This window comes from Macaca nemestrina, chromosome 10 (assembly GCF_043159975.1).
Source record: "Macaca nemestrina isolate mMacNem1 chromosome 10, mMacNem.hap1, whole genome shotgun sequence".
Lineage (NCBI taxonomy): Eukaryota > Metazoa > Chordata > Mammalia > Primates > Cercopithecidae > Macaca > Macaca nemestrina.
In genome coordinates, this window is record NC_092134.1 from 53,017,963 (window position 1) to 53,033,976 (window position 16,014).

The 16,014-nt window shown below is 33.1% G+C and overlaps 1 protein-coding gene across 1 annotated transcript in view; it reads right to left on the bottom strand.

Annotated features, from left to right (window-relative positions):
- Positions 1-4,195: 4,195 nt before the first annotated feature.
- Positions 4,196-16,014, bottom strand: part of LOC105473302 (otogelin like) — a 166,418-nt gene continuing 154,599 nt past the window's right edge. Inside the window, exons 55-59 of the mRNA XM_011727039.2 lie at positions 15,557-15,661; positions 13,127-13,246; positions 11,726-11,771; positions 6,654-6,733; positions 4,196-6,009 (exon numbers count right to left, since the gene is read on the bottom strand). Of these exons, the coding sequence (XP_011725341.2) occupies positions 5,809-6,009; positions 6,654-6,733; positions 11,726-11,771; positions 13,127-13,246; positions 15,557-15,661 (552 nt within the window). The 3' untranslated portion in view covers positions 4,196-5,808. The remainder of the gene's footprint in view (positions 6,010-6,653; positions 6,734-11,725; positions 11,772-13,126; positions 13,247-15,556; positions 15,662-16,014) is intronic.

Genomic DNA, 16,014 nt, shown 5'->3' on the forward strand with positions numbered 1-16,014 from the left:
AACTGTAATCTGACCACTTTGGGCACACTTTCTTAGGATCTCTTGAGACTGTTCCTTGGCCATAGTCAATTGGCTCAGAATAAACTGAATAAACCTCTTTAAATTTCACAGTTTTACTGTTTTTGGTCAACAATATAACCACAAATCTTCTCAATATATCAATTTTAATTAGTTGAAATATCTAGATTTCAAAAATTTAGTGTTATTTTCTGTGTAATGTGAACATTAAGCATAAAACTTTGCATGATAATTAATTGTCTAAAAAAAATCTCAAAAACCTTTCAGTTCCTATTAAGAACCTCCTTTCTCCTGTTAGGCATAGCAACTCAAGAGACTGTCTGTCTCTTCTCCTTTTCAGCTTCACTGAATTGATGAATTAGTAATTAATTTGGATTCACCTGTTAAAATGAACATGAATGACAGGTTTTATTTTGTTAATAATTTAACTTTTAAAAATGGAATCACAATTCTTAGGTTACATTCATTGTAATATAACCTTTAAAAGGTAGTGTTAGGTAAGTTAAAGTTTGTAAAATTGTTTGTCCTTATAGGGCATAGTTTGAAATTACCAAGTAAGAAAATAGACAAAGGAAAAATAGACAAAAGAAGAACTACAGTAAGTATGTAAAAAGGTTTGAATTCAGTGGCAAGCTCAGATACATATACTAATATCATATGAGCTGACATTTTTTGCTTATTATTTCAATGAGTTTATCTGTTACTATATAATATTGATGATAAAGGAAACAAACTCATAGTGTTTATGGGAGCAAAAGTTGATTCATCAGTTGTGGAAGACAAATTTGGCAACAGGAAAATAAATTTTTCACATGTTGATACCATTCGATCCTTCAATTCCACTTCATGCTTAAGGATTTATTTAAATGAAAAAAATAGAAACAAATTAAATATCCTTTAATAGACTGGCTAAATCAATTGTGATATTCACTTAATGGACTACTGTATAGCATATAAAATCTCTGCTGCAGAAAAAGTGCATAAGAATATAAGAATTTTTCCGAATTTAAAAGTTACAGAAATATATGTTCAAGATCAGGAGAGGCAGAGAGAAAGGCAAAAATGAATAATCAGATATTCGAAATAAATTATTTGTGTGGCTATTTTGTTTTTACTTTCTTCAATCAATACATGAGAGTCTGTTTTTTACTCTTCTCCCTCCCAACATGACAGAGTATACAGTAAAAGTCTTTAATGATTTAATAACCAAACAATTGCATCTTGTAGTTTTAATGTTTATTTCTGAGCCTATCAGGAAGTATATACGTATGTGTATGTACACACAACACAAACACACACACACACATGCAGTGCTGAGATCTGTGAATGGCCAGCGAAGGGGACTGAGAAAGAATGGCCATAGAGGCTGAAGTAGAACCTGAGGTGGGGAAGACTGGAAGTAACTTAAGGAAAGTGAGATGAGGTAAGAGAGGATCAAAAGCAAGTACAAGGCAGATTGTTAGATAGCAGGCCACAACTCACAGAGATGTACCTGGAAAGGCCAAATGGAACCCCTACATCTTGGAAAGATTGCCGGAAGTGAGGAGCAACGGTGAGCAATTTACTGGCTGACTCCTGGGCCTGCCACTCCTTGGTCAGAGTTCACCCCATAGGATATTAACTCCTCTGCTCTTTCCAGCTGCATTACTCAGCTCATCAAGGCATTCATGAGGGCACGTGCCTCTTTCCAGAAGTAGTGGTGGAAGCTAGAGCTCCCATGGCAGGCACTGGGCAGGGATGGAGTCCTTCCTCCGCAGAAGTAGACTGAGCAGTGATCCGAGGAAAGGAAGGAGGCCCATGGTGGGGACTGGATCAGCTGCGCATGTGCGAAGCTGTTCCCGTGTCCACAGCCTGTTGGGAAGAATCTACTATGAGTGTGGAAGCAGAAGCGGGTCCAGCACCACCAGCTGCAGAAACATGAGCATGTGCCTAAGCGAATCTCTGCATGAGCAGAAGTGGAGAGAGGCATGTATCGAGAACGATTTATCACCTACCAATCCGCTTTCAACTCACTTCACTATGCGTTTGTCCATAAGAAACGCCAATTCTTCTTTCTATAAATTCAGTGACTCTTCATCATTTGACAGACTGTAACTCCAGTCCCATGTATAGCCTTGTATTCCCTTGGGTCTATGACCTCCATCAAGGTTCCAGGCTTTACTTCACCCTCTATGGCTATTCTTTCTCAGTCCTTTTCCCTGGCCATTCTTTTTCTATATGATCCGTTAGATATAAGAAGTCTTCAAGACTCAAGTGTTGGATCCTGTTTTCCTCTCACTATATACTCTTGCCCTAGATAACTTCATTCATCCTCATAGTTTCATACAATTTATATGTTAACAAATCCTAAAAATACTTCAGTGAATACTTTTTTGAGCACCAAACCAATAGATAGCCACGTTCTGATAACTTCACTCAGTTGTCTAATCAGCCATATCAACACGCTCAGAAACGGATTCTAAACATTCCCCATCCCACAGCTAAAATTCACCTTTCTGTCCAAGGTTTCTATCCTCCATTCATCCAGCTGCTGATCAAACTCAGAAGTATTCTCAGAACACTTTTCTGTATCATAATGACTACCAAGTCCTCGACTTGACCTCTGAAATGTATCTTATATAGTACAGTTTCTCCTATCTGTACTGTCACTGCCATTTCTCACCTGTTCTATAGCAATAGCATCATAACAACCTTTTTGTTTATTGCTTGGCTTCCCAGTTCATCTCACCAGCCTCATTCTATACCACACTCCCCATTACTCAAAGCAAAGAAACAAACAAACAAAATTCTATCAGTTCCCTGGTCAGCCCTTGTCCTTTCCTCTCAAAAGACCTTAATACAAGTTGTTCCCTTCTCTTGGAAATGCTTTATTGGTTGACTCACACTCATCCTTCAGGTCTCAGCTTACACATCATTTTCTCAGAGGCCTCCCTTTACTTCTCACTCAATCCAAATTAGATTTTGTTATGTCACTATCTCAGCAACCTCTACTCTTCCCTTGCAGTATGTATCATAACTTAGAATTGTTCATTTATTTATATTAATATGTATTATATCTAATTTAAATATTTGAAATGCAATACATTCATAATTCAAAAATCAAAATGTATATTAAGATACACATGGAGAAGTCTTGTTTCCATCCCAATCTTCATCTACCCTGATCCACCTCCACCATTGGTTTATGTAATTTTGTTAGCTCATTGTTTACTTCTTATGTAAATATGATTATATTTTCTTATTTGGGCCCTTTTTAATTTACAACACCTAGAATTCTAATATGCTGTTCTAGATTTCAATACTTTATTCAATTTAAAAATATGTTTTAGAAATCGTCCCACACCAATATATACATTTCTTTTTCATTCTTTTTTCACAGATGTATAGTATTCCATATGTGGATTAACATACTTTATTCAACTATTGTTGGTTCTTTTCTATTATAAACAATGCTGCAATTAATAACCTTCACAAATACCACTTTGCATTTGTACAGGTTTGTATAGCATATATATTCTAGATTGCTAGAATATATATTCTAGATTGCAATATATTACTATATTACTAGAATTTATATTCTAGATTGTTTTTTGGTCAAACCAAAAAGCACTTCTAATATTAGTATACATTGCTAGGTTTTTCCTAGGATACCTACAATTTTGTGTTATTATCAAACTCCTATCTTCTTTTGTTTTTGAACATTTAAATCTCTGATTCATTTGGAGGTTATCCTAATGTCAATGGATGTATGAATTCAAATTTTTCTTTAAGTAACCATCTAGTTGTGCCAACACTATTTATTAAAAGCCAATTTGCACCCTTCCACTGATTTCAGAGTCATCTTTATCATATGACACATTCTAATAAGTTTTGGAATCTCTTTCTGGACTCTCTCATATGTATGGCTATTTAAGGCCTGCTTTCTTAGTAGACTCTAAGTAGCATGGGGGTTAGGACTGTGTCTGTTTAGTTTTGCCTGTGTCCCTAGAGTTTATAATAGTGCCTGGCACATGTAGGCCCTAAATGCATATTTGTTGTATTTGTTGAATGTTTATAAAGTTCTAGGAGAATGTTTCCCATTTCTCCACAAATAGGTTTAAAGATTACTTAATATTTTTAATAACAAATATTTTACAGAAAATGAAAATAAAAATAGGCCATAGACAATATACATTAGTTACTTCTATTTGAGATACATAACATTTTCTCTTAAGTGAAATTTAATATATTTTAACAAAAAACATTTAATTTTTTTTATATATATATGTTAACAGGAATCAGAGAATATTGAAATGTTAACATTTCAGGAACACTTATATTAAGCACAAACAGGATAAATCAATTTCATATACAGTAAACACTGGGATTTGCAGATGCAATGTTAATTTTTTCACACATATTTAAGTAACCCAAGAGATCTAAAATATTTAGTAAGTTGCAATATTTTGGGGACACATGATTTTGAAATGAAAACATTAGTATGTGAAAGCAGATAATCTAGTTCAAGCCTAATCTAATTGAGGCCCCGTATCTGCATTGCAATGCGATTTTACTGTTCTTTTATTGATATTTGGCTTCATTTGATACTCACAATTACACTAAGCAGGGCATTCACTTCTTTATGCTGAGGAGAAAATTCAGACAATTTTTAATTATAGGTGGCAAAGAATTTGGGGATTTCCAAAGACCTCAAGACATTCTTCTTGCAAATGTCAATAATCTACCACATTTTAAAAGTGCAGCATTCCATTGTAAAGTTATTAATACATTCAGATAAATTTATTTCATTCTTCAATGCAAAGCAGCAGCATTAACAGCGAAACAGCACTCAACTTCAATAGTATGCAAGTATATCCTCAAAATTAAATGTTAATGAGACAGTAACTACATGTTAAATACTGACAACACACTTAATAGCAGTTTTAATGATATAAAAAAAGTTCAAGATCTATCTCCTCTATTTAGCAAATGATGCTATATTTCCCTGTTCCTTACTATTGGAATAACAGTGTATGCGGAGCATTTTTCAAACATGTCAGACTTAAAATACTTAATTCTATCCAATGCAAACTCTTTAAGAATGAAAGATTATGTGATATACTCTTACTATATACTGCTCAGGATTTTAAAAGTGATATAGTACTGGAATAAGAGAGACCTAGAATTTAACCCAACTGTTAACATGAATTTACTATATTATTACACTGAACAAATTTGTACGAGTCACACAGCTTCTCTGGTTATCTGTTACATCTGCAAAATGAGGGGAATTTACAATGACTTTCCTAATAACCATTCAGGTTTTAAATAATCTATTATCTGTCTCTAAGCATATCACTCTTTATTGCTATCTAGATGCCTATTTTAACTGATCACATTAACAGACTAAGGAGTACATATTAAAGGGTATCTTAATTTGGATAGCTGTAGCAGACTTTGTAAATTAAGAAAAAAAGAGCTATTGAGTGAAATTGAAGGAATTTTGCAAAATAACCTTCCAATTGATGAGAGTATACTGTATCTGCACCAGGTTGCAATTAAATACATAACAGCATTTCAGCTGAACAACTTACAGTCATTTGATTTTCTAAAATAGAGTAAGGCAATAAATTTAATTTTGCTATTGAAACTGTATATATTTTGTACTAAGTGCTAAATTTCCACATTCCAAGTCTGAAAAATACAGTATTGTTAAAACAACATAAATCTGCCACATGCCTAAGTAATAGTAATAAAAGTTAACTCTATTTGACATTATGATGTTGTACAGAGTTCTTGGAACCCAAGAGTTTAATTCCACTGGCATGTACAGTCTATGGGTTCCTGGAGAGTGTACATAATTTCAGTGCCATTTCCTGAGCAATACAGAGGCACAGACAAGTTTCGTACTCCATTTTCACGACAACACTTGCAGAATCTTAGGTGACTTTCAATATTGATGTTATATATAGTAGCTGATGGGCATTTGCCGTCACAAGATGCAACATTTATCTGTAAGAAGTGACAGTGAGAAAAAAAGTCTTAAACTTTTAAAAGTACTGGTTATTATTTGATTTCACTAAGAAAATCAGATGAAAAGGTTTCTTCCTCATCACTCCAATCCTCAAGCTTCTGCATGTTGGAAGATTGTGAAAAACAGTAAGTGAAATGTCATTCACATAAGTCAAAGGGATGTTCCATGGCAATGCTCAACATAACATTCAAAGCATTAAATGTGCACATATAACGCGACATAAATATATATATGGAATATGTTAATCACAATAATCTATTGTAACCTGTGTTATATCATGGCTCAAGTATACTGCAGGTCATATTAAAAGGGACAAAGTTAGAAGTAGGACTCTTTTTGCTGAGTAAAATTGCATAGTGAAGACAACATGTAGTCAAATACATTTAGATTCAATTTCTATCCCTCTGGATTGCAATCATCATTCAGAACTGTTGATTATGCTAAGAATAATTCATACTTCTTCACAAACAGAATATGGCAACATTAGAATGTAGGAATAATCTCAGTTAAATATTGTAAGTGTTGGCATTTTGTTGGCTTACAAACTTATTCGTTCTGTAACACATATACTTTCTAAAAAGATGCGTGCCACTTATGTAGCAAATGACATTTTGCCACTTACAGGGCTTTGGCTTATACAGTCCTGTTTCCTTATGACCGATTTAATGATCACTTTCTGGCATATTCTTTCTTCTCGTTTGCCTGATAAAATATAAAATGCATTTATTCATCAAAGGCCCATGTTAAATTATTTCTTAAACATATTAATATATTTACAATTGAAAATTGGTGCATTTATATAAAATATATTCCAATATTGAAAGATATTTTAAATTTCCCTCTTACATTTTTATGTGCAATATTTATTTCACCTTCTAAATAGATTTTCTTATATTTTCTTACAGATTTCTATATATTTTCTTATAAGCTTTACACTTATTGATTTCCACTTTATATCTTATTATCTTAGAATAATTATCATAATCAGAAATCAGAAATATTCCACACATGTAATAATGCTAACCTCAACCGGTGTGTGGCATATATGTGCTTAAAATAATTTTTGGAATGAACCATAAAGTGTATAAGCAGATATACACATATGTAATTAATGCATAACTACATATATACATCAATTTTAAAATAAAAATTGAGAGATTTAAAGCCACATTATCTTAATGGACATTAACATAAAATAATGCAAAATTTTAATAGAATCACTTATCAACCATATTGAAATGTATGGATGAGTCATACTTGAATTTATGGTTCTGAAATGGTCTTTTATAATTTCAAATGAAAATACTTTGTATGCATTCATGATATCTTAATATGTGTCTGTGTGTGTGATGGATTATCACTTGCTATTACATGCAAGCATCCGTATTTAATGATGTGTGATAGTGGGTGTAATCCCTGAATCAAGATGCAAAAACCAAGGTTCTCTCTATTCCAACTTGCTTTATCACTTTAGGAAAATCACTGAATTATCCTGCTGAGTTTCCTTATTTACAAAAGAGTGAACTTATATCCCAATTTTCAAATACAGTTAGTCATGAAATCCTTATTTAAAACAATCTCAACATGTAAAATAGATAAAGATTAAGCTACTCTGCTTGAAGGAGAGATGGGTAGCTAAAATTGACTGAAAAATTACCATCCTCAAGGTCACTCACGACCTCCAAATTGCTAAATTTCAAGATCATCTCTCAGTTCTCATCCTATTTGACTTCTCAGCAGCATTTGACCCAGTCTATCACTCTGTCCTCCTTAATATACCTTCCACACTTGGTTTCCTGAGCTCACCTGCTTTGGTTTTCATCCTGTCTCACCCATTGCTCCTCAGTCTCCTATGCTGGTTCTCTCTCTTTTCACTGATCTCTTGCTCATGGTATGACTCAAGGCTCAGTGCTATTGGTTGAGTGCAGGCTGTTCTGCCCCTTATGGTGCCTTCACTCAGTGATTATTTCATTAGCCCTTCCATTCTTATGTAAGTTCAAGAATAAGAGTAGTCAAGGAAAAAAAATCATCTTTACCATGACCTATAAGATGCCTCACCCTCTTCTTTCTATCACCTTCCTCCTCTCACTTTCTGTGCAACAGCCACATTTTGCTATTTCCTCCACTTTGAACACTCTTCACCATCTGGGTGGCTTCCCAAGGACACTCAGTCTCTACTCAAATGACGCCTCATCATCAAGACATTTTCTGAGCCCCCACTTAAGCTAGCAACCCAGCCCCTCTCATTCTCCATTCCTTTTATTCTGCATTATTTTTCTATATACCACTCATCACTAAGTGACATATTACAATACATTTATGAGTTTGGTGTTTCTTCCCCTTCTTGATAACGAGCACTCTCCATGCAGATATTGCTTCATTCACTATTATAGTCCCCGTGGTTAAAAAGATGTTCATCATGTAGGCACCCAATAAAAACCCAACAAGTTAATTCATTCCGTAAATGAAACCGGGGAAGCATTAATTTATTGTTAGCTGAGTTTGTTTGTACCAAGAGGCATTTCTAATTCATTCCTCAAAAACTTTATTGTAAAAGATTTTATTCAATAATATCCAACCTATGATAGTATCCAACCTCCACAATCTCTTCAACATAGCCTGGTCTTCAGAAAGCAAAGACAGCAGAAAAGGGTTTTCAAATAGGCCAGCAGAAACTACATTATGAGTCCTTTCACGTCAGATGAGAGAAACTGAAGTGGCTTGTTATTATTCTGCAACTTCAAAGAACTCAGCAAAGTTGAAAGACCCAGGGCCCAGATACTGGACAGACCTAAATTTATTATTGAATAGTGTGATCAGCTTCTCTCTGAACCTTCTATTTCTCGTCTGTAGGGAAAACATACCTGTCTCCCAGAACTGTGGTGAGGATTACGTGTGGTCCTGTCAGCAATGTGCTTAATAGAGTGTCAATGTGTGGCAGCCAATACTGGTCATTCATATGATTAGTCAGAGATATAACCCTGTCTTCCCTGAGTTATCATAAATATACTCACTTCTCTAATAATTAACATGGGGATACAGAAGCCAGGGCCTTAACATTGCCATGTGACTCTATTCCTGCATCTCATACCTAAGGAAGAGTCTAGACTCTGAAGAAGAAGATTTAAAAAAAAAAGTGAAATCTTAAATTTCCTCATATTCTAAAGTTAAATTTCATTCTTTGAGTTCCTGATACAATGACTATTTGATTCATATTAGTTTATATTTGATTTAAAGAATTCTGAATGAAACCATGCTTATTTCTAATGAACAGAACGTTTTTAATCAGTGTGTATATAATTAAAGCCTTAGTGATTAAAAATATCTAGGTGATATTATATTATCCCTAAAAGTCTTCCCAGTATAATTATCATGAGTTGAATGGTGTCTTTTAAAATACCTGTGTATCTTAGAATGTGATCTTATTTGGACACAAGATCTTTGCAGGGATAATTGAGCAAAAATGAGATCATTAGGGGTTGCTAATTCAGTATAACTGGTGTCCATGTAAAAAGGGGAAATCTGGAGTCAGACACACATACAGGGAAAACACCATGTGAGCATGATGATGGCCATCTACATGCCAAGGAAAGAGGTTTGGAGCAGAACTCTCTTTCACAATCCCTCCAAGGAACCAACCCTGCTGACATCTTCAGTTTGGAGTTCTAATCTCCATAAATTTCTATTTCAACCACTTTTTGGTTTGTTACAGCAGCCCTGCAAACTAATATAATAACAAATTAGATGTCAGGCCATCCTATGCTGGACTTTTTTGCTTGTTGTCGATGTGTAGGTGTGCATTGAATTTGGCTTTTTAGACATTATGTAAATAAAAATTCAGTCATTCTAGCCCTGCCACTTCAGCAGAGCTCATCATTCAGTCTCTGCCCTCTCCTAAAACTTGTCCTGGCAATGTTCCAGAATACCATGAAGAGTTAAGAAGCAGGATGTGAAATCAGGCCCGCAGTAGATTCCTAGCATTATCACTCATAAGAGGTATGACTTGGACAAATTATTTAACCCCACTAAGCAGAAAATCAAGATAACGTCAGAACCTATTTCATTGGATTTTGGGGGGAATAAATTATAATATATTACATGTTATATATTGTACATAGATAGTATATATTATATAGTATTTGTATTAACACTTTAATACTTTCTAATATTCTGTTCAATATGACTCTATGGATCTAAAAATATAAGACTAGTCTTACATATTTATGGGATTTAGTCTTTCATGAAAGAAGTTCAGAAATCTTTCTCAAGAGGCATGTCAGTTCATATCTAAGAATCTGGCCCTATACCACGGTTTTTTGTTTTGTTTTTTTTTGTTTGTTTGTTTGTTTGTTGTTTGTTTGTTTGGTTTTTTTTTTGGAGACAGAGTCTAGCTCTGTCACCAGGCTGGAGTGCAGTGGCATGATCTTGGCTCACTGCAACCTCCGCCTCTCGGGTTCAGTGATTCTCCTGCCTCAGTCACCCAAGTAGCTGGAATCACAGGCACGTGCTGCCATGTCCAGCTAATTTTTGTATTTTTAGTAGAGACAGGGTTTCACCATGTTGGCCATGATGGTTTCGATCTTCTGACCTCGTAATCCACTCACCTTGGCCTCCCAAAGTGCTGTGGTTACAGCATGGTATTATTAAATTGAACCTTGTTGTGCCCCTTTCCTAAAAGCTTCTCTAAATTTTAAAATTACTGTCTATGCCAATTTTCTCAAAATTTCTATATTTTTATATTGAGATAAATTCATAAACACTTTTAAAAGAAAAACTAAATGTGGTTTCATGGATAACCCACTTAAAATTATTCAAATTATTCAGTCCTTAAAAATATTCAAAATTACTAAGAAATGGTAATCCTAGCACTTTGGGAATATGAGGTAGGCCAGGAGTTTGAGGTCATCCTGGCCAACACTGAAACCCCATCTCTACTAAAAATATAAAAATTAGCCGGGCATGGTGGCACATGCCTGTAATCCCAGCTACTCAGGAGGCTGAGGCATGAGAATTGCGTGGACGCAGGAGGCAGAGGTTGCAGCGAGCTGAGATCATGCCACTACACTCCAGCTTGGGCAATAGAGCAAAACTCTGTCTCATAAAAAAAATTACTATGAAATAAACCTTACAATCCAAGTTAATAAAAAATATATTGCATTCAGATAGCTTTAATTATGAAAACAACTATGAGAACTTTTATGAAAAGGATATAAATATTATTTACTAAAATGATATTATCCAAATTTATTGTATAAAACCATATACTTGTTCAAACAGGTTTGAAAAGTACTGCACCCCATATGTTGTTTTTGGAGTCACAATGCCATTTTAACTGTAATCTACTTGTTTGTGTAAGTTCAGCATGGTGCAAACAAATATGATCACAAGACACTTTTAAATTTTAAATACACTGAAATCTTATGAAATACCATTTGTAATATGCCACAATAAAAATTTAATATTTAAATTAAAATTAATCTAAATGAAAACACTTTCTTTACACTCCAGAAGTTAAAGACTAATTTATAAAATTATTAACCATATGATACCAAAAACATATGATACAAAAACACTTTATAAAATTTGTTTTCCTCTTTGCATCATAGGAATTGAATTTTGTGAGAAAAACCATACTCACTATGAGCAATCAAAACTAATCTATCAAGTAAATGCATGGAATATGCTCTCACTTACAGATCTTGCAACAGCCTTCATTATAAAGCTTCACAATCCCTTCATTCTAGAAAGAGAAAAAATGAATAAAGTCCAAGAATATGGTGTTCATCCATGCTCTCTTATACTAGAACAAGAAAACTAACTTTTCTAAAACTTTTATCAAATATCACAAAGTCTTTATAGAAGAATAATTGGAATTTAACTATTACTAAAAAGAATTTGTTTTTAAAATCTAGAGTAGATAGTTTGCTTACAAATACATTATTTATACATTGGTACTACGGAAAAGAGTGTAAAAGGATTATTCTACTAAAAAGGACACTTTAAATGCCACAAAATATTTTTATTGAAACAAAATAATAATAGCTATTCTAAATAATGACCATTATATATTTTCAACTCCTTGAAATAACCTAAACCACTTCCATTTGACTTGAGTTTCTGAATATAACTGACTGCTAAAATTGTACATCTTTTTCTTTAATAGTTTATTATGAAAAAATGTTTCCTTCCTTGGAAGGACTCTCGTCTAAGACTAAACTTTTACAAGAACTACTAATTGCTTTAGCAACCTGCTAACTGCAGTTGAAATAAGAGAATGATTTACTCTATAAATATTAGTCTGTGAAACAAGATGATGCCCAAATTTTTTCCAGGGCAGAAATTCTGTGACTTTAGTACATGTTATATCTAGCTAGCCAGCCAGCCATCATCATTGAAAAGGTACATCCTGAAAAAAAATGTCAATGAGACTAGACTGTACTATTTCGTTATACAACAGAACAAAGCTTAGTTTTCATTAGGAATTATTATGTCTAAATAAATAAAGCTACAAAAATCTTGCAAAATAAAAATTATATCACGTTCACAAATCTACTCTCCCAGTAAACTCTTCTCTGAGAGAATAGGGAAAGTTATAGAGCAAAACTTAAGAATAGGCAATCTTGTGACTTGTACTAAATTTTTCAGTGGCCTGTGACCAGAAAAGCTAAGGCAAGCATCACATAGGCCAGCATGCATTAAAGTTGAATGACATCATAAATCTCACTGTTTGTTTAAGAAAGAAAATTTCCCAAGCTCTGATTCCTTAGCTTATTAATCCATATTAAAGGGAAGGCCAAGTCTGCTGATCAAATGATTTTTCAATAATCTTTGGATCTATAGATAAAAACCCAATGATTACAAAGTATCTACTCAAAGATAGTCAGAATTACCTGGAACATTGTATATAACTCAAAATTTCAAATGGGAAAAATAGAACAGAGTTTTTATTTATTCATGAAAATAACACATTAACTATTATGTATAAGCCACAATGTAAGTATGACCTTAGACAATATTAATGTATATTTTCTAAATTATATAAATTTTCTAATTATATAATTATCTAAATTTTCTTAGATATAACAAAGTACAAACCATTTTGCATTCAGTCTCATTAAAAGGGGGACAGACCATAGTGTAGTTCAGAATTATTGCTCCTTCATCAGTTTTAATACATTCATATGTGGTGCAGTTATAGTGCCAGGTACTCCCTTCCTAAAAAATAAAAAGAAAGTTACTACTTAGCATATTAAAATCTGCTGTATTTCTTAAGTACAATATTACTCTATTGAATAAAAAGTCAAATCAAGATGCAGAGGCTTCATGTGACACAAAATGTTCCATCTGAAAATGACCTTAAATTTATCTAAAATGATTAGAAATGCATGTGTATGTAATTATAAAATAATTAGAAATATACATGTATGGTATATACTTAACTAAAATGATAAAAAATACATACACATGTATGGTGTATTTGTATATGCTAGGTTTCATACTAGAACTGCAAGGTAAATGTGAAATAAATAGAGAATGAAGAAGCAAATAGGTATCTGTTTCTACTACAAAATTATCTAATTTAAGTAAGTGTCAAAGGTCTTGCTCTAATATTTTCTCACTAATTATAAAACAACAAATCTTATTACTTATATACCTCCTTTCTTGAGATGTGTTTATTCTTCCTTCTACTCCCTTATCGCCAAAAAATTTAAAGAAATATTTAAATGAGAGTGTTTATTGGCTTGTGGTTCTAATTGTGCATACCTTACATTATTTAAAAATTTATCCCTATTCTTTCAAGAAGTATTTAAATATAATAACTGTTTCATTCTTGATTTCAGAATTTCTATTTAAAAGTAAAGTCAGCTGAAATAATTGTTAATCTATATTTTTATTTTATAACTCACATTTAAAAAATGAAAGTAGTTAATGTCAGCATTACCTCATCACTTAGGCAAAAAGGAAAATTCATAAAAGAGGTGGAAAATACGTCTCTTTTTCATTTTATTCTACTTTAAGAAGATTGACCACGGTGGAGGGTGTGTTGTTCTAGGCCTTCTCAATTTCTCATAGATTTTACCTTAAATTGATTAAGGCCATTCTCTTGATAAATTTATACACCAGACCAGGCCGCCAGCTATGATGCAGAAGGCTACATTTTTGAATCTCAAGTTACTTTCCATGGTGCTGGACAAATTGACTGAATTCTGTGCAAGTAAACACTTTGTATCATAAGGTTTTTTTATTGCCACTCCATCCTTACTACTACTGGAGATTCAAACATCTACCCCTGTTCTGAATCAGGATGTTGACACTTTGTGGTTATTTTCAGATGAACAGTAACCGTCACACTCTTAAAACCATTTAAAGAAAGTGTAAGCATGTCCTAAATAGTCAACCATTTAACCTGGTACAACATAGGCTTTTTGTTTAATCAAGTATGAGGCCAATCTATACATATAATCTTAAAGGATTTTCAGCGGTCATGAAGACAGTTTGGGAAAGGAGAAGGCACTTTAAAGACATGAAACCTTACATTACACGCTCTTAGATATTTTTAAACATAATAAGCTCATTGGATTCAGGTATTTTTCCTTTTGCATTTAAAAAAAATATGTGTTTCTAATTTTTTTGCATATTTAATTAAGTCAAAGCTGAGAAATTCATGAGTTAAATTTATAAATGTCATTTGCAACCAAATGAAGTATTTATTTTTAAAAAGAAAGGGTGAAGGAACCAATACTGATTTGAACATAATAAAAATATACATGTGTATTATAGATATACATATACATATACATATATATGTATATATATTTCCTCCTTGACACTACTTTCTTACCAAATCAAGTGTATTTTTGTACGTAATATGTATTGATTAGAAAAATGTCAACTGTCTATTCCAAAGAATTCTATCTCTGTGATAGATTATATATATGCTAATCTGTTGATACCTCTGTTAATTTGCTTTAAGAGATAGAATTATATTTTTGGAATTTGCAAAAAATAATAATAATAATAGTAGTAGTCAAACTTTGGCTTGAAGATTCCTTACAGATCAGTAAAGAATTCTGATGAACTTGACTACTTTCTTGTTTTATATTCTAATTTTATGTATAGCTTAAGGTCTTCTGTGAACCTCAATTAGAAAAGATCTGTAAATATTCAAATTCAGGAAACAGTAATATGTAATTTATCTGAAATCGAAAATTAGCTGTCACATAAAAGTATTAATTGTTCCTTTCCTTTGCAATCAGCATTTCTCAAAGCCTGTTCCTTACATCTAGAAAAAAGGAGTGAAGATATATGACAAAATAAATTTGGGTCACAAGTTAAGCATTTTTCTTTACAACATAAATTATCAGATACTTTAAAATGTAACAAATGTAACTGTGGCTTGTGTGAGGTAGGTGTACTGTGTTTGCTGTACGCAGTACAGTGTGTGGGGGGGACATTTTCCAAACTTTGACTCAAGAACACCTCCTTCAGAAAATAGCACAGAGCGTTACTCTCCATGAAACATACCGCGTATACAACTGATGTTCCATTTTCCATCTGGAATTTGCAGGATACATTTTTGCAGGTACCACAACAATCATAATCACTTGGGGATGGAGTATATACCTGGTGCTGCATATAATGATATTAGATTAGCGACACCATATCAATATTTTAATGAATTACTTCTGGAGAGTTATTTCTTCCAAACATAACTACTAGCTCTCTCCAGACAATTGTAAGAATTTCTAAGGTTGAATATGAGAAGCTTCCAATAATGATTGACTTTACATGGTTATATTAGAAGTGAGATAGATGTTAACCTTTACTTCTAACAGCCAAATTCATCAAGCAGGTGTAACAACCTCAGGTAAGGCAACCTGGCAAGCTGTATATAATAAGACTCCTGAAGTTCAAGGTTATGCACAGGAAAGTGAAAGTCTATGTTTTATAGATACATTACAAAATAGTAGACTATTGAAGAA